This window comes from Bombina bombina, chromosome 2 (genome assembly GCF_027579735.1).
Source record: "Bombina bombina isolate aBomBom1 chromosome 2, aBomBom1.pri, whole genome shotgun sequence".
In the NCBI taxonomy this organism is placed as follows: domain Eukaryota; kingdom Metazoa; phylum Chordata; class Amphibia; order Anura; family Bombinatoridae; genus Bombina; species Bombina bombina.
The window spans coordinates 235,285,188-235,310,992 of NC_069500.1; the positions used below are offsets into that span (position 1 = coordinate 235,285,188).

General features: G+C 38.6%; 1 protein-coding gene across 1 annotated transcript in view; it reads right to left on the minus strand.

Moving 5' to 3' along the window:
• Nucleotides 1-25,805, minus strand: part of FAM172A (family with sequence similarity 172 member A) — a 1,196,638-nt gene that overhangs the window by 337,255 nt on the left and 833,578 nt on the right. The window contains exon 9 of the mRNA XM_053701490.1: nucleotides 8,204-8,320. Within this exon, the coding sequence (XP_053557465.1) occupies nucleotides 8,204-8,320 (117 nt within the window). The remainder of the gene's footprint in view (nucleotides 1-8,203; nucleotides 8,321-25,805) is intronic.

Here is a 25,805-nt window from a genome sequence, read left to right on the forward strand (position 1 = left end):
ATGCCCTCCAGATGTGGAGTAACCAAAAGTCTTATCACAGACAACCATGCTCCCAGAACCTTTGTAAAGATTCTGGGGGCTGTAGCTAAACCAAAGAGAAGATCCAAGGAAGTGCCCTAAATTGTAAATGCTTGGCCTGAAAAGAAATTCTGAGGAGCTGAAAATGATCCCTGTGGATGGGGATGTGGAGATATACATCATTGAGATTGGTGGCAGTCATGAATTGACCATGTTGTACCAAAGGCAAAATAGTTTAGAATTGTCTCCATTTTGATGCTAGGAATGCTAATAGAAACCTTGATTTTGTTCTGATATTGGAACTGGAAAAATCACCCCCCCTGTGCTCCAATCTAGAACATACTGAAAAATGTCTCTTGCCATCAACTGATCTTTGGAAACCTGGGACAGAAGGAACCTTCCCCAAGGTGGCTTGGAACGAAAACCTATTATGTACCCCTCGAAAACTATATTTAGGACCCAAAGATTCAAGTTTCTGAACAGATGCCAATTAGACCTTATGAAACAGGTTCAATCTGCCCCCTACCTGAATTACATCTGGATCAGAGGCCGCACCATCATGCTGACTTTGAAATGGTTATAGGCTTTTTTGACTGCTTGGACTTATTCCAAGAACCTCCAGGAAAACTTTGCGGAGTCTGATTTGAGGAAGATGACGACTTTTGGTTCCTAAAGGAACAAAAACGTCCTGTTGGCTTAGATTTGACTTTGAAACATTTATCCTGTGGTAAGAAAACTCCCTTACCGCCAGTCACTGTGGAAATGATTGTATCCAAACCTGGACCTCTAAAAAAGGAAGAGACAGATGTTTCAGAAACCATATCTGCAGACCAGAACTTTAACCACAAGGCTCTTCAAGCTAGCACCAACAGGGTTGCATTCATAGCATTGATACGAATAATATCTACAATTGATTTGCAAATAACGGAATTAGCCATTTTATAATTTTGAGACAATCCTGAATGTCCTCAAGGGAGATCTATTCTGAAGCCTTTTCAGACAAGGCATCACACCAAAGGGTAACAGCACCAGCCACACATTCTATGCTGACCACTAGCTTGAATAAAAACCCTGCTTGCAAAAAGTTTTTCTGTGGTAAGCTTCCAACTTCCTATCCCTGGGATCCTTAAACAAAGTGATATCTTCCAATGGAACAGTTGTTATGCTAGCAAGAGTAGAAATAACTCCATCTACCTTGGGAATATATTCCCAAACCTTGACTTTAGATGGAGACACCAGGAACATTTTTTTTACACTTAGAAGAAGGAATTAAAGTTTACTCCATCCCTTAGAAATAATCTCTGAAATAGCCTCAGGAACTGGGAAAACCTCTGCAGGTTTAGACAAAGTTTTGAATGATAAGTCCAGTTGTTTCACTGACTGACCTTGAGAAGAAGTTAGTTCCTGCACCATAAGGTTAACAGGACTTCCCGTAATAAAGAATGTAGATTTTCTACCTTAAAAATAAGGTAAAAAACATAATTTATGTAAGAACTTACCTGATAAATTCATTTCTTTCATATTAACAAGAGTCCATGAGCTAGTGACGTATGGGATATACATTCCTACCAGGAGGGGCAAAGTTTCCCAAACCTTAAAATGCCTATAAATACACCCCTCACCACACCCACAAATCAGTTTAACGAATAGCCAAGAAGTGGGGTGATAAGAAAAAAAGTGCGAAGCATATAAAATAAGGAATTGGAATAATTGTGCTTTATACAAAAAAATCATAACCACCCCAAAAAAGGGTGGGCCTCATGGACTCTTGTTAATATGAAAGAAATGAATTTATCAGGTAAGTTCTTACATAAATTATGTTTTCTTTCATGTAATTAACAAGAGTCCATGAGCTAGTGACGTATGGGATAATGACTACCCAAGATGTGGATCTTTCCACACAAGAGTCACTAGAGAGGGAGGGATAAAATAAAGACAGCCAATTCCTGCTGAAAATAATCCACACCCAAAATAAAGTTTAACAAAAACATAAGCAGAAGATTCAAACTGAAACCGCTGCCTGAAGAACTTTTCTACCAAAAACTGCTTCAGAAGAAGAAAATACATCAAAATGGTAGAATTTAGTAAAAATATGCAAAGAGGACCAAGTTGCTGCTTTGCAGATCTGGTCAACCGAAGCTTCATTCCTAAACGCCCAGGAAGTAGATACTGACCTAGTAGAATGAGCTGTAATTCTCTTAGGCGGAATTTTACCCGACTCAACATAGGCAAGATGAATTAAAGATTTCAACCAAGATGCCAAAGAAATGGCAGAAGCTTTCTGGCCTTTCCTAGAACCGGAAAAGATAACAAATAGACTAGAAGTCTTACGGAAAGATTTCGTAGCTTCAACATAATATTTCAAAGCTCTAACAACATCCAAAGAATGCAACGATTTCTCCTTAGAATTCTTAGGATTAGGACATAATGAAGGAACCACAATTTCTCTACTAATGTTGTTGGAATTCACAACTTTAGGTAAAAATTCAAAAGAAGTTCGCAACACCGCCTTATCCTGATGAAAAATCAGAAAAGGAGACTCACAAGAAAGAGCAGATAATTCAGAAACTCTTCTAGCAGAAGAGATGGCCAAAAGGAACAAAACTTTCCAAGAAAGTAATTTAATGTCCAATGAATGCATAGGTTCAAACGGAGGAGCTTGAAGAGCTCCCAGAACCAAATTCAAACTCCAAGGAGGAGAAATTGACTTAATGACAGGTTTTATACGAACCAAAGCTTGTACAAAACAATGAATATCAGGAAGAATAGCAATCTTTCTGTGAAAAAGAACAGAAAGAGCGGTGATTTGTCCTTTCAAAGAACTTGCGGACAAACCCTTATCTAAACCATCCTGAAGAAACTGTAAAATTCTCGGTATTCTAAAAGAATGCCAAGAAAAATGATGAGAAAGACACCAAGAAATATAAGTCTTCCAGACTCTATAATATATCTCTCGAGATACAGATTTACGAGCCTGTAACATAGTATTAATCACGGAGTCAGAGAAACCTCTTTGACCAAGAATCAAGCGTTCAATCTCCATACCTTTAAATTTAAGGATTTCAGATCCGGATGGAAAAAAGGACCTTGCGACAGAAGGTCTGGTCTTAACGGAAGAGTCCATGGTTGGCAAGATGCCATCCGGACAAGATCCGCATACCAAAACCTGTGAGGCCATGCCGGAGCTATTAGCAGAACAAACGAGCATTCCCTCAGAATCTTGGAGATTACTCTTGGAAGAAGAACTAGAGGCGGAAAGATATAGGCAGGATGATACTTCCAAGGAAGTGATAATGCATCCACTGCCTCCGCCTGAGGATCCCGGGATCTGGACAGATACCTGGGAAGTTTCTTGTTTAGATGAGAGGCCATCAGATCTATCTCTGGGAGCCCCCACATTTGAACAATCTGAAGAAATACCTCTGGGTGAAGAGACCATTCGCCCGGATGCAACGTTTGGCGACTGAGATAATCCGCTTCCCAATTGTCTACACCTGGGATATGAACCGCAGAGATTAGACAGGAGCTGGATTCCGCCCAAACCAAAATTCGAGATACTTCTTTCATAGCCAGAGGACTGTGAGTCCCTCCTTGATGATTGATGTATGCCACAGTTGTGACATTGTCTGTCTGAAAACAAATGAACGATTCTCTCTTCAGAAGAGGCCAAAACTGAAGAGCTCTGAAAATTGCACGGAGTTCCAAAATATTGATCGGTAATCTCACCTCCTGAGATTCCCAAACTCCTTGTGCCGTCAGAGATCCCCACACAGCTCCCCAACCTGTGAGACTTGCATCTGTTGAAATTACAGTCCAGGTCGGAAGAACAAAAGAAGCCCCCTGAATTAAACGATGGTGATCTGTCCACCACGTTAGAGAGTATCGAACAATCGGTTTTAAAGATATTAATTGATATATCTTCGTGTAATCCCTGCACCATTGGTTCAGCATACAGAGCTGAAGAGGTCGCATGTGAAAACGAGCAAAGGGGATCGCGTCCGATGCAGCAGTCATAAGACCTAAAATTTCCATGCATAAGGCTACCGAAGGGAATGATTGAGACTGAAGGTTTCGACAAGCTGTAATCAATTTTAGACGTCTCTTGTCTGTTAAAGACAGAGTCATGGACACTGAATCTATCTGGAAACCCAGAAAGGTTACCCTTGTTTGAGGAATCAAAGAACTTTTTGGTAAATTGATCCTCCAACCATGATCTTGAAGAAACAACACAAGTCGATTCGTATGAGACTCTGCTAAATGTAAAGACTGAGCAAGTACCAAGATATCGTCCAAATAAGGAAATACCACAATACCCTGTTCTCTGATTACAGACAGAAGGGCACCTAGAATCTTTGTGAAAATTCTTGGAGCTGTAGCAAGGCCAAACGGTAGAGCCACAAATTGGTAATGCTTGTCTAGAAAAGAGAATCTCAGGAACTGATAATGATCTGGATGAATCGGAATATGCAGATATGCATCCTGTAAATCTATTGTGGACATATAATTCCCTTGCTGAACAAAAGGCAATATAGTCCTTACAGTTACCATCTTGAACGTTGGTATCCTTACATAACGATTCAATAATTTTAGATCCAGAACTGGTCTGAAGGAATTCTCCTTCTTTGGTACAATGAAGAGATTTGAATAAAACCCCATCCCCTGTTCCGGAACTGGAACTGGCATAATTACTCCAGCCAACTCTAGATCTGAAACACAATTCAGAAATGCTTGAGCTTTCACTGGATTTACTGGGACACGGGAAAGAAAAAATCTCTTTGCAGGAGGTCTCATCTTGAAACCAATTCTGTACCCTTCTGAAACAATGTTCTGAATCCAAAGATTGTGAACAGAATTGATCCAAATTTCTTTGAAAAAACGTAACCTGCCCCCTACCAGCTGAACTGGAATGAGGGCCGTACCTTCATGTGAACTTAGAAGCAGGCTTTGCCTTTCTAGCAGGCTTGGATTTATTCCAGACTGGAGATGGTTTCCAAACTGAAACTGCTCCTGAGGACGAAGGATCAGGCTTTTGTTCTTTGTTGAAACGAAAGGAACGAAAACGATTGTTAGCCCTGTTTTTACCTTTAGATTTTTTATCCTGTGTTAAAAAAGTTCCTTTCCCACCAGTAACAGTTGAAATAATAGAATCCAACTGAGAACCAAATAATTTGTTTCCCTGGAAAGAAATGGAAAGTAGAGTTGATTTAGAAGCCATATCAGCATTCCAAGTCTTAAGCCATAAAGCTCTTCTGGCTAAGATAGCCAGAGACATAAACCTAACATCAACTCTAATAATATCAAAAATGGCATCACAGATAAAATTATTAGCATGCTGGAGAAGAATAATAATATCATGAGAATCACGATTTGTTACTTGTTGCGCTAGAGTTTCCAACCAAAAAGTTGAAGCTGCAGCAACATCAGCCAATGATATAGCAGGTCTAAGAAGATTACCTGAACACAGATAAGCTTTCCTTAGAAAAGATTCAATTTTTCTATCTAAAGGATCCTTAAACGAGGTACCATCTGACGTAGGAATGGTAGTACGTTTAGCAAGGGTAGAAATAGCCCCATCAACTTTAGGGATTTTGTCCCAAAATTCTAACCTGTCAGGCGGAACAGGATATAATTGCTTAAAACGTTTAGAAGGAGTAAATGAATTACCCAATTTATCCCATTCTTTGGAAATTACTGCAGAAATAGCATTAGGAACAGGAAAAACTTCTGGAATAACCGCAGGAGCTTTAAAAACCTTATCTAAACGTATAGAATTAGTATCAAGAGGACTAGAATCCTCTATTTCTAAAGCAATTAGTACTTCTTTAAGTAAAGAGCGAATAAATTCCATCTTAAATAAATATGAAGATTTATCAGCATCAATCTCTGAGATAGAATCCTCTGAACCAGAAGAGTCCAAAGAATCAGAATGATGGTGTTCATTTAAAAATTCATCTGTAGAGAGAGAAGATTTAAAAGACTTTTTACGTTTACTAGAAGGAGAAATAACAGACAAAGCCTTCTTTATGGATTCAGAAACAAAATCTCCTATGTTATCAGGAACATTCTGCACCTTAGATGTTGAGGGAACTGCAACAGGCAATGGTACATTACTAAAGGAAATATTATCTGCTTTAACAAGTTTGTCATGACAATTATTACAAACAACAGCTGGAGGAATAGCTACCAAAGCAGATACACTTAGCTTTGGTAGATCCAGCAGGCAGTGATTTTCCTGTAGTATCTTCTGGCTCAGATGCAACGTATAAAGCAAAATAGATCAAATTCCTTATAAGACAGTTTCAGGAATGGGAAAAAATGCCAAATATCAAGCTTCTAGCAACCAGAAGCAAATGAAAAATGAGACTGAAATAATGTGGAGACAAAAGCGACGCCCATATTTTTTAGCGCCAAATAAGACGCCCACATTATTTGGCGCTAAATGCTTTTGGCGCCAAAAATGACGCCACATCCGGAACGCCGACATTTTTGGCGCAAAATAACGTCAAAAAATGACGCAACTTCCGGCGACACGTATGACGCCGGAAACGGAAAAGAATTTTTGCGCCAAAAAAGTCCGCGCCAAAAAAGTCCGCGCCAAGAATGACGCAATAAAATGAAGCATTTTCAGCCCCCGCGAGCCTAACAGCCCACAGGGAAAAAAGTCAAATTTTTGAGGTAAGAAAAATATGATAATTCAATGCATAATCCCAAATATGAAACTGACTGTCTGAAAATAAGGAAAGTTGAACATTCTGAGTCAAGGCAAATAAATGTTTGAATACATATATTTAGAACTTTATAAATAAAGTGCCCAACCATAGCTTAGAGTGTCACAGAAAATAAGACTTACTTACCCCAGGACACTCATCTACATGTTTGTAGAAAGCCAAACCAGTACTGAAACGAGAATCAGTAGAGGTAATGGTAAATATAAGAGTATATCGTCGATCTGAAAAGGGAGGTAAGAGATGAATCTCTACGACCGATAACAGAGAACCTTATGAAATAGACCCCGTAGAAGGAGATCACTGCATTCAATAGGCAATACTCTCTTCACATCCCTCTGACATTCACTGCACGCTGAGAGGAAAACCGGGCTCCAACTTGCTGCGGAGCGCATATCAACGTAGAATCTAGCACAAACTTACTTCACCACCTCCCTTGGAGGCAAAGTTTGTAAAAACTGATTTGTGGGTGTGGTGAGGGGTGTATTTATAGGCATTTTAAGGTTTGGGAAACTTTGCCCCTCCTGGTAGGAATGTATATCCCATACGTCACTAGCTCATGGACTCTTGTTAATTACATGAAAGAAATGAGTCCTGCTCTGAAGTGGAATCCTGATCCTCAGAAGAAAACTCATATTCATTAGATCTTCCAAGGTTTTAGAATTTAGGCATCTGCTCTTACTCTAAGTTGGAATGGCCACAAACACCTTAGTGACAGTAGATAGTAGATAGTCCTTAAATCCAGGGGGGGGGGGTCTATATGACCTCCATGAGAAACACTCAAAGAGGGAGGACAATGTCATTGAGGAAAGGTAGAAAAACCCTGATTAGAGTAAGGTTGGCCATACATGGGCTGGAGGACAAACTTACTGCATAATGCCCAGTGTTACTGGTGGTAAATGGTTAGACGTTCTTCCCTCTAAGGGGTCAGACAAAATAAATTTAGAGGGAACAGTTCTAGCCTGGTCCATTAAAAATCAAATAAACAGAACACACACATATGCAAGGCTAACAGTACAAACACACTGTGAATGGGATATAATAAACAGTGTAAAAAGAGTACAGCATTCTTCCCTAGCATAACCCACAGTGAAAAAACCCAAGCCTGTAAATTCTAATGTCTAAAAACAGAGTAGTTACAGATTATGCAAGCCATTATTATCTGAGTATTAGAGAAAAATGTTTTAACTTAAAATTACATTGCACACCGATTGCATTTGAGTAAAAAGTGTGCTTGTTACACAATCCCTAGAGAGGACAAAAAGCTAATTTTGTAACCTGCAAAGCTAGGTTACACTTTTTGCTTTTTGGCCCCTAAATGTAGGAGAAACACAATTTTTACACAAGAGGTGTTTAATCTCCTTTAAGTGTGTGTGTTCCTTGAGTCTCATGTTAGAGTATATGAGTACATTATTTCTCCGTAATTAAATATATTTTTTAAAAAACCAAGGTTTTCTTACCTCTCTCATCCATTCTCGAATCGTTTTACTGGCTTCTTGATGCCATACATTATGGACAGAATCTGTCAGGGCTACAGCAGTAACTTTATGTTTTACTTCAGCTTCACGTTGAATCATCTGTTAGACACAAAACATAAACCATTCTTTAAATAAAATTCAATCTCAGCAATTGAAATCAAATTAATTGTCACATAAAAATAACCTGGTATTAATTTGATCTACAGTAAAGCCTGTTTATGTCCGTTTAACTTGTTCTTATTATGCATCAGATTAAGTGAAGAGCATAAATGAGAGGACAGGAGGGCTCTACTGACATTTGGCAGCAGTAAGCGAGACCACAACTGTGAAGAACAACAGTTGATGTAGCATTGCACTGCTGTTAATTGGGACAACATTCCAAAGTACTTCTGTTATCAATTTTACTTCATTATCTTGGTATTCTTTATTAAAGAAGCAGAAATGCACTACTGGGAGCTAGCTGAACACATCAGTAAGCCAATGATAAGAGATATTTGTGCAGCCACCAATCAGCAGATAGCTCCCAGCATCTGAGTCTACCTAGGTATAATTTTAATCAGAGGATACTAACAGAACAAAGCTAACTAGATAAGAGAAGTACATTGGAAAGTTGTTTAAATGTGTATGCTCTATCTGAATCATTGATAGACAATTTTTGATAGACAATTTTTGGGTTTCATGTCTCTTTAAAGGGACATAATACTCATATGCTAAATCACTTGAAACTGATGCAGCATACCTGTAAAAAGATGACAGGAAAATATTACCTGAGCATCTCAATGTAAAAAAGGAATTTTACCTCACAATTTTCTCAGCTCAGCAGAGTAAGTTCTGTGTAAAATGTTATATTTCAGTTACTGCCCTGCTGCAGGTAAAAAACAAACAAAAAAAAACGAAGAAATGAACAGCAGCCAATCAGCATCAACAGTGCTGAGGTCATGAACTCTTTTACTGTGATCTCATGAGATTTCACTTAACTCTCATGAGATTTCATAGTAAAGTTAATTAAACTGAATAGGGAAATAAGATGAGTGTGCACGAAAGCTCACTCCCTTAGCTGTCCCGGGACAGACATACTGATTTGCTGCTTAGAAGTCCTTTACAATGGGATGTGGCTACTGATGAATTTTTGAGGTAAAAACATAATTTATGCTTACCTGATAAATTTATTTATTTCCGGATATGGCGAGTCCACGGAATCATCAATTACTAGTGGGAATATCACTCCTGGCCATCAGGAGGAGGCAAAGAGCACCACAGCAAAGCTGCTATATATGTCATTTCCCTTTCCCATAACCTGCAGTCATTCAGCCGAATGGAAAATGGAAAAAGAAGATAACACAAAGGTGTAGAGGTACCTGAGGTTTTAGTTAAAAATAACTGCCTTAAAATAAAGGGATGGGCCGTGGACTCACCATATCTGGAAATAAATAAATGTATCAGGTAAGCATAAATTATGTTTTCTTTCCTAAGATATGGTGAGTCCACGGAATCATCAATTACTAGTGGGAACCAATACCCAAGCTAGAGGACACAGATGATTAGGGAGGGACAAGACAGGTAACCTAAACAGAAGGCCCGACTGCATGAAGAACCTTTCTCCCAAAAGAAGCCTCAGCTAAGACAAAAATATCAAATTTGGAAAAAGTTTGCAGAGAGGACCAAGTTGCAACCTTGCAAATCTGTTCTACAGAAACTTCCTTCTTGAAAGAAAGAAGAAGGGACAGCCCTAAAGAAATGAGCTACAATTCAGGAGGCTGCTGTCCAGCAGTCTCATAAACCAAACGCATTATACTACTCAACCAAAGAGAAAGCGAAGTAGCTGAAGCTTTCTGACCTTTATGTTTCCCAGAGAAACAAACAGCAAACTGGCGACAATCCTTAGTATATCAAAGTTGTGAAAAAACTTTCCTTATGAGAAGAAAGATAAGGACACAGAGAAGGAACAACAATTTTCTGATTAATATATCTATCTGAAACCACTTAGGAAGAAAGCCTAACTAGTACGAATAACCGCCTTAACTGCATGAAAGATAAGATAAGGCGAATCACACTGCAAAACTGAGAGCTCCGAGACTCTCAAAGCAGAAAATATAGCAATGAGAAACAAAAGCTTCCAAGATAACTACTTAATATCTATGGAAAGTAAAGGCTCAAACAGAGCCTACTGCAAAACTTTAAGAACAAGAGTAAAACCCTAAGGGGGAGCAACCGACTTAAACACAGGTCTGATGTAGACCAGTGCCTGACAAAAAGATTGTACATCTAGCATGTCCAACAGATCAAGTCACCTCCTACATGGCTAAGGAACCCCTAGTTCCTCCCTAATGGTTGATATAAACCCTTGAGGTGATATTGTCCGACTGGAACCAAGTTAGGGATGACTGAGGTCAAGTCATCAGAGCATTGTGAATTGCTCTCAACTCCAAGATGTTTAAAGAGGAGAGCAGACACTTCCGAGTCCATAATCCTTAAACAAGACCCAGACAGTTTACCAGCCCAGCAGGTTGGCATCCGTGGTCACATCACCCAGGAATATCTCCAGAAGCACGTGCCCGGAGATAGATACTCCTGAAAAAATACTACGGAAGAAAGTCTCTTGTCATCTGATCTAAATCTATCCTTTAAGACAGATCCGAAAGTTCTCCATGTCATGGAAAAAAGCAAAAGGAATTATGTCCATGGAATATCATCAGACCAATTCCCTCCATACACAGGGTCACAGAAAAGTGAAGAAAAATCAAATGCACCTAAATCCAAACTCCCAACCTCCTGGTTGCAAGATGGCTAAGCTATCCACCGGCCACTAGAGCTTACTGTTGGCCGGACAGAAGACTGCAGAGTGGGGAAAAGGAATAAATCCTTGCTTTTCTAGAGCTTACTGTTGGCCGGACAGAAGACTGGAGAGTGGGGAAAAGGAATAAATCCTTGCTTTTCTAACTTCTGAAAGACATCTCCTAGATAAAGAATCAAATAAGGTGACCAGACCTGACCCTGCATAACTTCCGAGATCTAACAAAATCGGGTGCATTTAGGGTATTGTGGCAGTAGTCCCAAATAAATTACCCTTGTGGATAGAACAAGGGAACTCTTCTCCAGATTTATTTCCCATCCCCGGAAAAGAAGATTGGACAAGCTCTTTTAAAAGAGAGTTAGCTCGAAGTCAGGAGGATACCTGAACTATATATTGTCCAGAAAAAAAACCTTGCAATATCCCAAGACCTAAAGGTCTGACTGGGATGGCACAAACTAAGAAAACTAGAGAAGATTCCGATTAAGGAAACAATAAATCTCTCAAGTCTAAGTTCTTTATGAACAGGCCCACTAGAACCAAAGGAGAAAGGATACAACTTTGAAGGACAGAATCTGAAAAATATGAGGTAAATATCTATATCCCGTTTCCAAACTGGGACTGGAACTGTCACTCCCAGAGATGAAGACCCTGAATCCAGTTCAAGAGATACCTCTCATCCTACTTGGATGCATGTGACGCCATATAGGCTTGGGACATAAATGGAGAAAGTTGTGGCAGTGCCATAACAGCAATATCCTTGGAGACATGAAGTTCAAACCAATCTGTACATTTAATAGCATTTGCGAAATCAGAGGTACAGAAAAAATAAATGTTTAAACCAATTCTTAGTTGAGCAAGCATCCCACACAACTTCAGCATCAGTAGAAGGAATTATACTGCCTGAACCTGAATTTCACCCTCAGATGCACCCGAAGAAACTTTATCCTCAGACTTCTGAGAGGAAATACTTTGATTACCCACTTCAGGATCAGAAACCTTACTAACTGTTTCTTTAAATTTCCTTTTGCGTTTTCCCTGCAGCATGGGAAAAAGCAGACCGCGCCTCAGGTTCGCAGAAGATACCTGAGCAGCAATATCTTGCAAAATAACTCCAGACGGAACATGAGAGGAAACGCAGGGCACTGCATGTGCAGATGAATAGGATTGGGACGCTTGAGGAGAAAGCTGCGGCACATATGAAACAGGAGGCTCCTGAACAGCATCCGCCTTAGCTAATGATGGCTAAGGGTCAAAAAGTCTATTTCTATAAGCTAAAGTTCTTTCAATACTTGAAGAACAAAAATGTACTGGGGGTTCCACCTGGGCATCAAAACATAAGCTACAGGTAACATCCTGCACAGCCTCCTGATCCAAAATACAAAAAGAAGCAAATAAAAAAAAAAACTTTTTTTTAATCTTTTAACAAAGGATATAATACAGAACCAAAAAAAACGTTCTTAAAGGACCAGTCAACACATTAGATTTGCATAATCAACAAATGCAAGATAACAAAACAACGCAATAGCACTTAGTCTGAACTTCAAATGAGTAGTAGATTTTTTTATAACAAATTTCAAAGTTTATTTCCACTCCCCTTGTAACATGTGATAGCAATCAGCCAATCACAAATGCATATACGTATAGTCTGTGAATTCTTGCACATGATCAGTAGGATCTGGTGACTCAAAAATTGTAAATATAAAAGACTGTGCACATTTTTTTTAATGGAAGTAAATTGGAAAGTTGTTTAAAATTACATGCTGTATCTGAATCATGAAAATGTAATTTAACCTGAGTGTCCCTTTAAATAAATGTTCCCTTTAAATTTACCAAATCAAGAAAACATACCCCAAGCAAGACTCTACACCTGAGCAGAATTACTGAGGTGCCCTACCTGTCCTGCAATCCGCAGCAAAGTGAGGAAAAAAACGATCCCGTTTACAATCCGGATTTCCAGATAAGCAAAAACAGCACAAAGCCTTCTAAACAGCAGAGCCATCTGAAATATTGGCACCTCACTCTTACAGGAAGTGAAAAATAGTGCCAAAAAAACTCTGACATCACAGAATCAGGACCTCCCTAAAATGGGCTGACAAAAAAGCCATTTTTTTTCTTGAAAAACAGGCTTAAAAATAAACAAACCTCCCCCCAAAAAGTACATAATCTGTTACTAAAAACAGATCATCACTAAACCATCAATAAAATAAAAAACTCCTCACACTAACAGTGCCTGCAAAAACTGCCATAAAAACCTGCACCCTGACAGGAATAATAAAAAACGTCCCTGCAGCGTTTCAGCTGAATAAGTGCTAAATTTTTCCCTGCTACATAGAAAAATAAAACTGCCACTTACCTCAATATTTATCTGTCCGGCTGCAGGACAGCTCACCTGGTTTGAGATGATGCCATCCATCACATGGACCTGTGGAAATACAGAAAGATTGAGTAAACTTATCTTATAGGGCAGCAAAATGTTTTGGGAAAACGCAGTGAGGATTGTACCCCACAAGTTCCCAATTGCTTAAAAGCCACCATTGCCCTACTAAAGAGACTGACATGGGCTAAGGCTAGACCCTTTAGAAAGATCAGAGCAAACCTACTCTGCTTTAAAATAAAAAAATCTTGATTGTAGATCAGACACCAAAACTTCACCTCCTCATTGCACCACAGGCAAAAGAGAATGACTGGGTGTTATGGGTAAGGGAAGTGACATATATATAGCAGCTTTGTTGTGGTACTCTTTGCCTCCTCCTGCTGGCCAGGAGTGATATTCCCACTAGTAATTGACTATTCCGTGGACTCACCATATCTTAGGAAAGAAATATTTTTCTTTTTTACATAGAGATTTTAAGGTGATATTTTCTAGTCGGCTTTTTACAGCTATGCTGCATCACTTTCAAGTGTTTCAACATTTGGGTATCATGGCCCTTTAAGTTCAGTGAACCTTCGGTTTAGAGATGGAGCGAAAACCAGAACAGGGTTATGTAGCGCTCCCCATAGAAGTCTATGAGGAGAGGGATTTAGCATAGTCTCGCTATCTGACCTCCAGATGTTAGCCCGCCTGAGGCTTATGCTCAGCAATAGCTTTTTACTTTTAACTGGTAATATGAGTGCAAGAATAAGAACGCTATTGAACACTTGTAATCTAGGTCTATATATTTAACTGCTAACAAAATGACCGTGGCTAAAATTGTTTACTCAAGTAACACAACTGGTTTGTCTCCTCTTATTAATCTAAGTGGTGAATGGAGTTTGGATAATGCAACTAACAAAGCATTTTTGCATAAAAAAAATAATCACATTAATCTAGTACAGTAATTTAGTGTATGTCAGAAGTAAAATGTCATTTCAAGGTGTTTTCTGTGCATTTCAATAAATCCAATTTTATTCTCCTGCATAATGATATCAATTAATTTGTCATAGAACATAGTTTTGTACTTCCACATTGTGTTCTAAGATTGCTAAGGAGTTATTTACAATTTCACATTTTAACCAGTTTAAAAGGATAATAACTACCTCTTGTTTTTTGTTTTTAAATTGTGCTTGTCCCATCCTGCCTAGAGTGGGGGGAAAAACTAATTCTGTAGCCACAAATTCCTGCAAATGAACTAGCTGGTTTAGGTAATTTGCAGCATTTTTAAAATGCAGGTTACAGGTTTTGCTGTTTGGCTTTTGTAAGGAGTGTGGGAGAGGAGGGTGTTTAATGTCCCTTTAAAGGGAAATGCAAGTTAAACTTTCATTGCTCAGATAGAACATGCAATGTTAAGAGCCTTTTTAATGAACATCTATTATCAAATTTACTTTTTTCTACTTCGAACCTTTGTTGAAAAGCATACCTAGATAAACTCAAGAGTAGTAATTCACTACCGGGAGCTAGCTGGAGTGGTGACTGATCGCTACACACAAATATTTAATCATTTGATCCCCAGATGTGTACAGCTAGCTCCCAGTACTGCACTTCTGCTCTGGAGATGACTTTAACTATGTGTTTAACCCCTTAACATTATTAAAATACACTATTAGGGCTGAAAGCTGTAATAGGGGAAGATATGTTCTATTTATAGTTTGCATTCCTCTGACCCTTTATCTCACTATACCCTAATCCAGTGTACTCCACAAATAATATTGCCAGCCGGGTGGCATTATAAAGTAGCTAGATGGGGACAGTGTAATATCCAAAGCACAAAATAATTGCATAATTTAACAAATGAATATAATGATAATTTGGGAGATAAACAATGAAAATTTTTAATATTAGCCAATTTTAGCTTATTTTTGGCTAACATTTTAGCTGGGTGGTCAGTAAAATCAGGCGGGTGGTGCACCCATAAAAAACAGTCTGGGGAGAACACTACTAATCTAAAGTACTGGTTCTTCTGCAACACACAACTACATACTATCTTGCCTGCTGAGTACAAACAAGGCAAAAATAAAACCAATTATGATCAGTGCTTTAGTCACACCAATGCTTACACTGTCAAGCAAATTGATTCTTAAAGTGAAAGTTACAAACACTAGGATTGACTTTTGAAACAAATAAAGGGGACTTTCATTCATGAAGTATAAGATACTTCATGTAGAAAGCTCCTTTATTTGTTTTAATCGATCGCCGTTTTTAGCTGCTACAGCAGCCCACGGCTAAAAAAATTTTTGCTAAGAGGTGACTTTTTCACCTCTTAGCCAATAGCCGTGCAGTAAATCCGGCTTGGCGCCCATGGGAGCCAGATTTACCGCACGGCTATTGGCTAAGAGGTGGCGAAACCCTTGTTGGCAATCACAGAGGTCACATGTTTCTTGTAGTTGCACACATCTCAGGAGGGATTTTGTCCCACTCCTCTTTGCAGATACTCTCCATACCATAAAGGTTTTGAGGCTGACGTTTGGCAACTCAAACCCTTCAGCCCCCTCCACAGATTATCTATGGGATTAAGGTCTGGAGACTGGCTAGGCCACTCCAGGTCTTTAATGTGCTTCTTCTTGAGCCACTCCTTTGTTGCCTTGGCCGTGTGTTTTGAGCCATTGTCATACTGGAATACCCATCAACGACCCATTTTCAATGCCCTGACTGAGGGAAGAAGGTTCTCACCCAAGTTTTGAAGGTACATGGCCTCGGCCATCGTCCCTTTGATGCGGTGAAGTTGTCATGTCCCCTTAGCAGAAAAACACCCCAAAGCATAATGTTTCCACCTCCATGTTTGACAAGGTGGGGATGGTGTTTTTGGGGTCATAGGCAGCATTCCTCCTCCGCCAAACACGACAAGTTGATTTGATGCCAAAGAGCTCAATTTTGGTCCCATCTGACCACAACACTTTCACCCAGTTTTCCTCTGAATCATTCAGATGTTCATTGGCAAACTTCAGACGGGCCTGTACATGTACTTTCTTAAGAATGGGGACCTTGCAGGCGCTGCAGGATTTCAGTCTTTCATGGTGTAGTGTATTACCAATTGTTTTCTTGGTGACTATGGTACCAGCTGCCTTGATCTTACCGGTCTATTCCGCTACTGGAGAAGGTGCCCTGCTGCTGTATGCTGAGTCCGGGAGGAAAACATCCCCTACCAGAATTACCCCAGAATTACCTGCTAGCTGTGGTGACCTGTATCAGCGGACAAAGACTTTATATGTTCACAACATAAATTGTGAAGTGCCTGAAAGAACTGTTTGTAAGTAGAATCTGTGTTGATTTGTTGCACTTGTTAATAAAACTACCTTGAATCGTGTCCCTTTGCGCTGTCCTCTTTCACACAGATCGTTCATCCATTGCCTTGAGATCATTGACAAGATCCTCACATGTAGTTCTGGGCTGATTCCTCACCGTTCTCATGATCATTAAAACTCCACAAGGTGAGATCTTGCATGGAGCCCCAGATCGAGGGAGACTGACAGTTATTTTGTGTTTCTTCCATTTGCAAATAATTGCACCAACTGTTCTCACCTTCTCACCAAGCTGCTTGGTAATGGTCTTGTAGCCCATTCCAGCCTTGTGTAGGTCTACAATCTTGTCCCCCACATCCTTGGACAGCTGAAACACTGAAGAGAATCCGGCTAAACGTCCGATAACACCACCAACTTGAAAATAGGTATGTTGAATGAAAAATATATTTATTTCAAAGGTACAAAGAAGTGCTAAAATCAAAAGGGCATACAGAAAGAAAGCCCCAAACGGAACATATCCGAATGGTTACAGGACAGCTCTTTGGTCTTGGCCATGGTGGAGAGTTTGGAATCTGATTAATTGCTTCTGTGGACAGGTGTCTTTTATACAGGTAACAAGATGAGATTAGGAGCACTCCCATTAAGAGTGCTCCAAATCTCAGCTTGTTACCTGAATAAAAGACACATGGGAGCCATAAATCTTACTAATTGTTAGGGGATCAAACACTTATTTCACTCATTAAAATGCAAATCAATAGATAACTTTTTTGAAATGCGTTAATCTGGATTTTTGTTGTTGTTATTCCGTCTCTCACTGTTCAAATAAACCTACCATTAAAATTATAGATTGATCATTTCTTTGTAAGTGGGCAAACGTACAAAATCAGCAGGGGATCAAATATTTTTTCCCCTCACTGTATGTATATATGTATTTATGAATATATATATATGTTACATGTCCATTTTTCCCACTTTATATTGTGAAAACCAATCGAATACTTTGAATTGAGATCTCTCATGACTGCAATCATAAAATATTTTCTAAGTGTGTTTTTGCATGTGTTGGACTGACATACAAAGCATATGGTGTGTGAACAAGGTGTCACACACTTTAGTCTGATCATGTATGTTTTAGCTTTGTGTAGTCTGAGAATCTGTGCAAAAAGCCTGAGTAAAACCTGTTTATTACTGTTTTTGTCAAATGTTTACTCAATCTGAGTGAGTGAAAACGCAATTCTCAGTAAATTAATGGATTGGATAGAGCATGACATTTTAAACGACTTTCCAATATACTTCAATTATACATTTTGCTTAGTTCTCTCCTTTCTTAAAGTGACACAAAAACCCATTTATTTTCAGACAGAGCAAGCAATGTTAAAACAATTTTTTTGCCGGTGCTTCCTGTAGGAGGAGGAGCTAACAGGTGCACGAGAAAGTGGCGTGTTACCTATCGGAGCTCGCTGAAGAACTAACTCCAGCCAAGGTCCGTTGTTGGAGCGCTTTGAATGCTCCCTAGGACACGACCCTACCTTTATCAGGGTCTGACTTGGAAGCACCATAATAGCCGTCCATAGGCTCACTCGCTAGAGCCACAGACAAAGTACTGGATACACATATACCATATACAGTTGAGAACGGTCTATTGCTGGCAATCAAGGGTAACAGTACAGCAGAAGAGGCACGGTCTAAACCCCGGCTCAGGATTCATCTACGTGCTTATTACATCAAGGGGCAAGGACCAGTAGCCCATAAAGCGGTGCAGGTGCAGGTGATAAGGAATATCCTGAGAAACGTCAAGACCTATCGGCTGTTGCTCCCGTCGGCGGGCTGCCAGAGCAAGTGGGCGGTCCACAGCGAAGAGTAATCCCACAGTGAGTACAAGCACGCCGCGGAATTACAACAGTGCAGCCCCACGCTGTCGGCATCTGTACCTGACAATTCAGTTCACTCACTTACTGGAGCTCTCTCGCGGTGAGTCGCAGTCTGCGAGAGTACCAGTAGAGTAAAATTGGCGCTGGACATCTCTGCTCTGGGGTTTACCGGTGGCTGTATGTTATGACAGCGGCACCAAAGAAGTACTGAAGTCCCGCTACCAACGCCTCCCAGTTCTGGATGATACAGTGTGAAATACCCGGGAGAGCCACTTATGGACGTCAAATACATATGCTACCTGCCTTAATACAACCGCTTGGTCCTAGGGTAAGATCTCTGAAAGTCCTTATAATAATATCTGTTGCCTCAAAAGTGACACTGGTTGCCTATTTCCACCCCAAAAGTGATACTGACTGATTGTCTATCTTGGCATTGTTATATCCTCCACGCCATTTAGCTCCTGTAAGAAAAGATACGTTTCATGCTGTCTCTACATATTAACATTCAGTACGATGCCTGCTCACTACTAAAGAGACACTTTAGTCTTCTGAAGGATATTGAATATACTATAGATATTACACCCTCTTCTCAGCAGTAAAACTTGTATTGCTGAATAAGCTCTGGGCATTGTATATCTGTAACCAGAGATACATCTGCAATATACTTTTTGGGCTACAACACACTGTATCCGTACTAGCCCTCTATCAAATAGGGATCTCCAGGGATATTTGGGATATACGCAACCAGCCGGCTGCTGGTCAACTCTAAAGAGACACTCTTAAAATACAGTCTGGTTATTATAATCCCACCAACTTGTCACCAATCCTGACATACCACCAGCAGTGTTGACATATCAGCCATATTAAAACTTTCTTCTATATAAGAGTGGGGCCGTCGGACTTCACGCTGGTCAGAAAGCACGTCCTGCTGGGAATCCATATATATATATTCTTTGGTTTCTTTTTCTTTCTTTTACAGGTACTAAGGTCTGCAATATCCATGCAGATAATACTAGCCCACTAAAAGTCCCAGTCAGCACGGCTAGAACTCTTAAAGCCCCCAAGCACTTTGTACTGCTACTCTCATTCTGTCTTCCCATTTGGGTTATATCTATTTGACGTCTATGCATATGGATGTCTATACGCATATTAATATTGCAGGATTACACTGCTAGGTCTCCTTTTAGTGTTAAGCAATTGTGTCAAAAGGCCTATAACCTCTTTTTCTTTGCAGGAACAAAGAATATAAAACTAGGAAAATACTGCTCTAATTTATATCCTGCTATTTCTTAGAGTTTAAAAGCAAGCAAGCAAAATTTATACTGCTGTGTAGGAATATTATCAGTTGCTGCTAAGTGTTGCAACCTAAGTCTCAAAGTTTTCTGTTATAAGTTTCTTTTTGAATTTTGCAACAGTGAGAGCACTGAGTATACAATGTTAAGTATAATGTACTGATAATGTTACATATGTAGTAGAATATTGCCAGCCAAGAAGGGGAATGTATGCTGACAACGTAATTACGTGCTGTATGTTCTGACTAGATAAGACAATAAGGAAATGTAATAAGGTGGTAAAAGAGCTGCTCCTATTTCTTGTAAGAATCTAACCATAATTATATCTAAGCGGGAATTTGAAGGCATTTGTTAAATAAGAAAAATTCAGATCTTCTGTTCCTGTTACTATTCTACGATATATTTATTTCAGGGCCTGGTCACGTAACTCACATAGATTATTGTTCACTTTTTTCTTACTTTTAGTCTACATTAAAATTTTATATATTTCCTCACCTGGGGACGCATTCCCCAAACACTAAAACCTTTAAAAAAAAAAAAAAAAAAAAAAAAAAAAAGCTAAGATTTGTTTTTTCCTTGTTTTCACTGTCCCCTATCACTTATTTAAATTTTTTTGTTTAACCTTCCTTTGCCCCGCCCCCACTAACACGAGAAATTTATGGAAAGATTTCTCCTCCTGCACAGCACACCACCTCAGACCATGCCCCCAAAAAGTAAGGACAGAAGGCCACGTACATCTGACATTATGACTGAAAATATTAGCGAAGGCCCAAGCCCAAAGACAGACCTACAGCCCTTAATTAACCAACTCAGTGACATCTTTCTCCCACAATTTGAACATATCAAAATTCAAATCTCTAGTCTGTCCTCAGAATTAAAAGTATTCGCTAACAGACTTTCAGAAGCAGAAGACAGAATTTCAGAAGTGGAAGATATAACTAACAATCAGTCCCAAAAAATCTCAGAATTAGAAAAGAAAAACATAAGCTTGACTGCCAGGTTAGATGACCTTGAGGACCGCTCAAGGCGGAACAACTTAAAAATCATAGGCGTTCCTGAGTCAGATCACTCAAAAGACCTATTACATTTTGCTGCGACAATACTGCCCCAAGCCCTAGGGGTAGAAAACTCCCAACTACCAATAGCGATAGAACTGGCCCACAGATTGGGTCCTCCTAGAAGCAGAGCAAATGGTAAAAACATACATAGACCAATCCTCATAGACCAATCCTCATCCTCTTAAATTTTCAAGACAAAATAAGTATGCTTCGTCTATATAGGAAAATAGATAATTTTCATATAGAAGATAATAGAATTTTAATGTTCCAAGACTACTCTGCTGACACTGCTTTCAGGAGGAAAGAAATGGCCCCTTTCTGTACCAAGTTAATCAAAGAGGGTTTCCTAGCAAAATTAGTGTACCCTGCAAGAATTATCATAGAAGAAAAGGAAGGCATAGTCAGATTAGACAATATAGAAGAAGCTAAAGGCTATCTTAAAGACCACAAGCTAACACTTACATGAGGACTGGTATAGCTATAAAATAGAGTTTATCTGTGTCTCTTAGTCAGGGTACTACTGCGGTTGCTTAAAATGGAAGTGGTGTCTAAATACTTAGAGCTAAGAATGTTAATTACTAAGTCAACTCATAGGCCGCTTCTGCCTGACAAGGTTTCTGCTGTAAATAATCTTTGTTTGGAATCTTCTGTTTGTTTGTTTCTGTTTTTTTTTTTTTTTGGTTGTCTTGTCTTGTCTTGTCTTATTTTGTTTTTGTTCTATCTTGTTTGGGTTAATTTTATTTTATCCTCCGCCCCTCTTCCCCCCCCAGTTTGCTCTAGTTTTCCCCTTAATCTTTCTTTATTCTGGTACAATATACTGATTAGATGAAGGGCAATATTAGAATGTTATCATGGAACGTGGGTGGCATCACCTCCCCAATCAAGAGAAAAATAATAATCAGACAACTGGGTAAGCACAACCCTGATATAGCCTTAATACAAGAAACACATTTAAAACAAGAGGAAGTTATCAAGCTCAAATGTAAATGGGTTGGGGAGGTGATTGCCACCCCCTGTTCTAGAAGGAAAAAGGGAGTAGCTATCCTAATAAATAAAAAACTGACATATAACATTATAAAAATATCACTAGATCCCGAGGAGAGATGGGTCCTTCTTGAGTTACAGGTCGAGGATTTTAAAATAGTGATCTGCAACGTCTACGGACCTAATAAAGCAGATCCTACCTTTTGGAATAGTTTAATCTTTATGCTAACTAATTTTATGGATCAGAATATTGTCCTAGCGGGTGATTTCAACTTAATACCATCAGAATTCTTAGACAAATTTAGTTCTAGGAACTCTACTTTCTCTGGCCGGAAGGCTAAAATATTTAAGCAAATATGTAAAAACTTGAAATTACATGATATCTGGCTCCTACAATTTCCTGATACGAAGGCCTTTACCTGTAACTCGAAGACCTATGGCTCCCTATCTCGAATAGATTTCTTTTTGATATCTAGCTCCATGATTAAACTAGAGACTCAAACTAAGATATTTGATATTTTGATATCTGATCATGCAATTATTTCCTTAGATATACATTTACATTTTCCCCAGAGAAATGATAGAAATAATTTTTTCTTTCCAAAATATCTAGTAAATAATTTGGAATTCAATAATTGGTTAACACATAAATGGAAAGAATTTGCTTTCCTAAATAGATCACATAGGGAAAAAATTGAAATATTTTGGGAAACCGCAAAGGCCTATCTAAGAGGAGAGATCAAAGCATATATGATCCAAAAAAAAAAAAGTTGCAGTTAAGGTAAAATCAGCTCTCTAAGCAGGTTCAGAATGCATATTGCAAATATATAAATAATCCTTCTAGGAGATTAAGAGATTAAGAGATAAATATAATGGGGCCAGAACAGAAAGGGATATTTTCATTAAGCAGAAAGTTGCTTGGGAAGAACTAAAGATAAGTGCCAAATATAAAGGCCAATACGGGAAGTCAGCTAAGTTTTTATCTAGATTAGATAAAACAAAGAAAAAATCTAATGTAATAGAGGCTATCTATGATGGGATAGAAAGAGTAACAGATCAAACTAAAATTCAAAATGTATTCTTCCAATTCTATCACAATTTATATGCTGCTAAAGAAATAAAGGCCAACAACAAAGTTAATTTTTGGCATAAAATCTGCCTTCCTAAATTAGCACAAGAAATGGCCAAAGATTTAAATAGTCCAATAACTCGAGAAGAAGTAGCGGAAGCTATTAAAAATGCTAAACTTAATAAAGCCCCGGGCCCAGACCAAATTCCGGCAGAAATGTACAAAATTATTAAAATGGAGATAACAGATGTATTAGTACAATTATTTAACGGTTATTTTATTGAGGGCCAAAATATGTCAAAGTATTTCTCTGAGTCTACAATTTCACTGATACTGAAAAAGGGCAAACCGGCATTAGATCCTAAGTCATATAGACCTATTTCACTGCTCAACCTAGACTATAAGCTATTAACCCACATTATGGCCAACAGATTGAAAATATGTTTAGATCCTATTATACATTCCGATCAGGTGGGTTTCATGCACCAAAGATCCCCAACCAAAAATACACGGAAGGTAGCACTAGTATTAGAATATCTATGGAATAAACTCTCGGAAAAAAGAACAATTAATCAGGATTTTGCGTTAGTAACAATAGATGCCGAAAAGGCATTTGATGCTATAATATGGGACCATCTGTTCACCACGTTAGCGCAATTTGGCTTTACAGGTCAATTTCTTAAATTTGTTAAAACTATATATTGCCATCCGAGATCGAACATATTAATAAATGGTAGCTATACTGCAAAACTCACACTATGTAGGGGGACGAGGCAAGGTTGTCCACTCTCCCCGTTACTATTTAATGTGGCCATAGAACCACTGGCTATAATGATGCGCCAAGAGCTCCAAGGAATTAGACTCGGTGAACAAAAACTTGTACTATCCTTATATGCGGACGTTCTGCTCTTATATTTTAAAAACACAAAGAAAAATATACCACTAGCTTTAAAGATTATCGATCTGTTTGGCTCTATCTCGGGCTATAAAATTAATGCGAATAAGTCCGAAATTCTATGGATCAATAAAAACAAAGATAGTCTTCAAGAACATCCCTTTCAAGAAACCCTTAGTATTAAATACTTAGGAATACATTTTCACGCCGACCCCAAACAATGGTATAGATTAAACTATGATCCTTTTTTTAAAAAAGCGTCAGAGAAACTTTTACAATGGAGTCCCTTTCCTATTTCTTTATCTGCCAAAATAATGATTATTAAGTCTATCTTACTCCCTAAACTGATGTATATTATGCAAAACATTCCGCTGTTTATCCTGTCCTATGACAATAAAAGGTTCAACACAGAATGTGCCAAATTTCTATGGAATAACAAAAGACATATGCTATCTATAGCCAAACTTACACCAAGACTGGAAGAAGGAGGCCTATCTTTCCCTGATATCAAAAAGTATAACATGGCTATTCTAGCCCGTTTTGCAATTGATTGGCTATCAGAAGCTAACTATCTCTCACTGTTATCTATAGAGGAAAATCTGAGCGCACCTTTTTCCCTTAAAGCCCTATTACATTGCCCGATGAAACAACTACCAGACCATATCAAATATTTAAAGACACTATCTAATACTATTGAAGCATGGCAAAAACTTAATATAATGCTCAAAGTCAATTTTGAGATTTCCCCATTTCTTCCGATACAAGGTAACCCACAATTTATACCTGGACTATCCTATGAAGTCTATAAGACTTGGATGCATAAAGGTCTGCTCCATGTAAATCAATGTCTAAATAATATGTCTCAGATAAGAACTTTTGAGGATATTGCCAGAGAATTTTCTTTATCCAACAAGAATTTCTTTGCTTACCTTCAGATTAGGCATTATATAACAGGAATTAACAAAACAAATCCAGACGCGAATGGCTGGGGGGAAGTTGAAAAATATATAGTAAGTTACAAGTTAGGCAAACATAGCATAGCTCTGTTATATAAAATAATGCTGGATAAGCAGGCCCAAATGTTTAGGGATAACTTAGTCCTTAGTCCTATTTCTTTATCTGCCAAAATAATGATTATTAAGTCTATCTTACTCCCTAAACTGATGTATATTATGCAAAACATTCCGCTGTTTATCCTGTCCTATGACAATAAAAGGTTCAACACAGAATGTGCCAAATTTCTATGGAATAACAAAAGACATATGCTATCTATAGCCAAACTTACACCAAGACTGGAAGAAGGAGGCCTATCTTTCCCTGATATCAAAAAGTATAACATGGCTATACTAGCCCGTTTTGCAATTGATTGGCTATCAGAAGCTAACTATCTCTCACTGTTATCTATAGAGGAAAATCTGAGCGCACCTTTTTCCCTTAAAGCCCTATTACATTGCCCGATGAAACAACTACCAGACCATATCAAATATTTAAAGACACTATCTAATACTATTGAAGCATGGCAAAAACTTAATATAATGCTCAAAGTCAATTTTGAGATTTCCCCATTTCTTCCGATACAAGGTAACCCACAATTTATACCTGGACTATCCTATGAAGTCTATAAGACTTGGATGCATAAAGGTCTGCTCCATGTAAATCAATGTCTAAATAATATGTCTCAGATAAGAACTTTTGAGGATATTGCCAGAGAATTTTCTTTATCCAACAAGAATTTCTTTGCTTACCTTCAGATTAGGCATTATATAACAGGAATTAACAAAACAAATCCAGACGCGAATGGCTGGGGGGAAGTTGAAAAATATATAGTAAGTTACAAGTTAGGCAAACATAGCATAGCTCTGTTATATAAAATTATGCTGGATAAGCAGGCCCAAATGTTTAGGGATAACTTAGTCCAGAAGTGGAATGTTTCCTTTACAGATTTTTCTGCAGAATCTCTAATTGC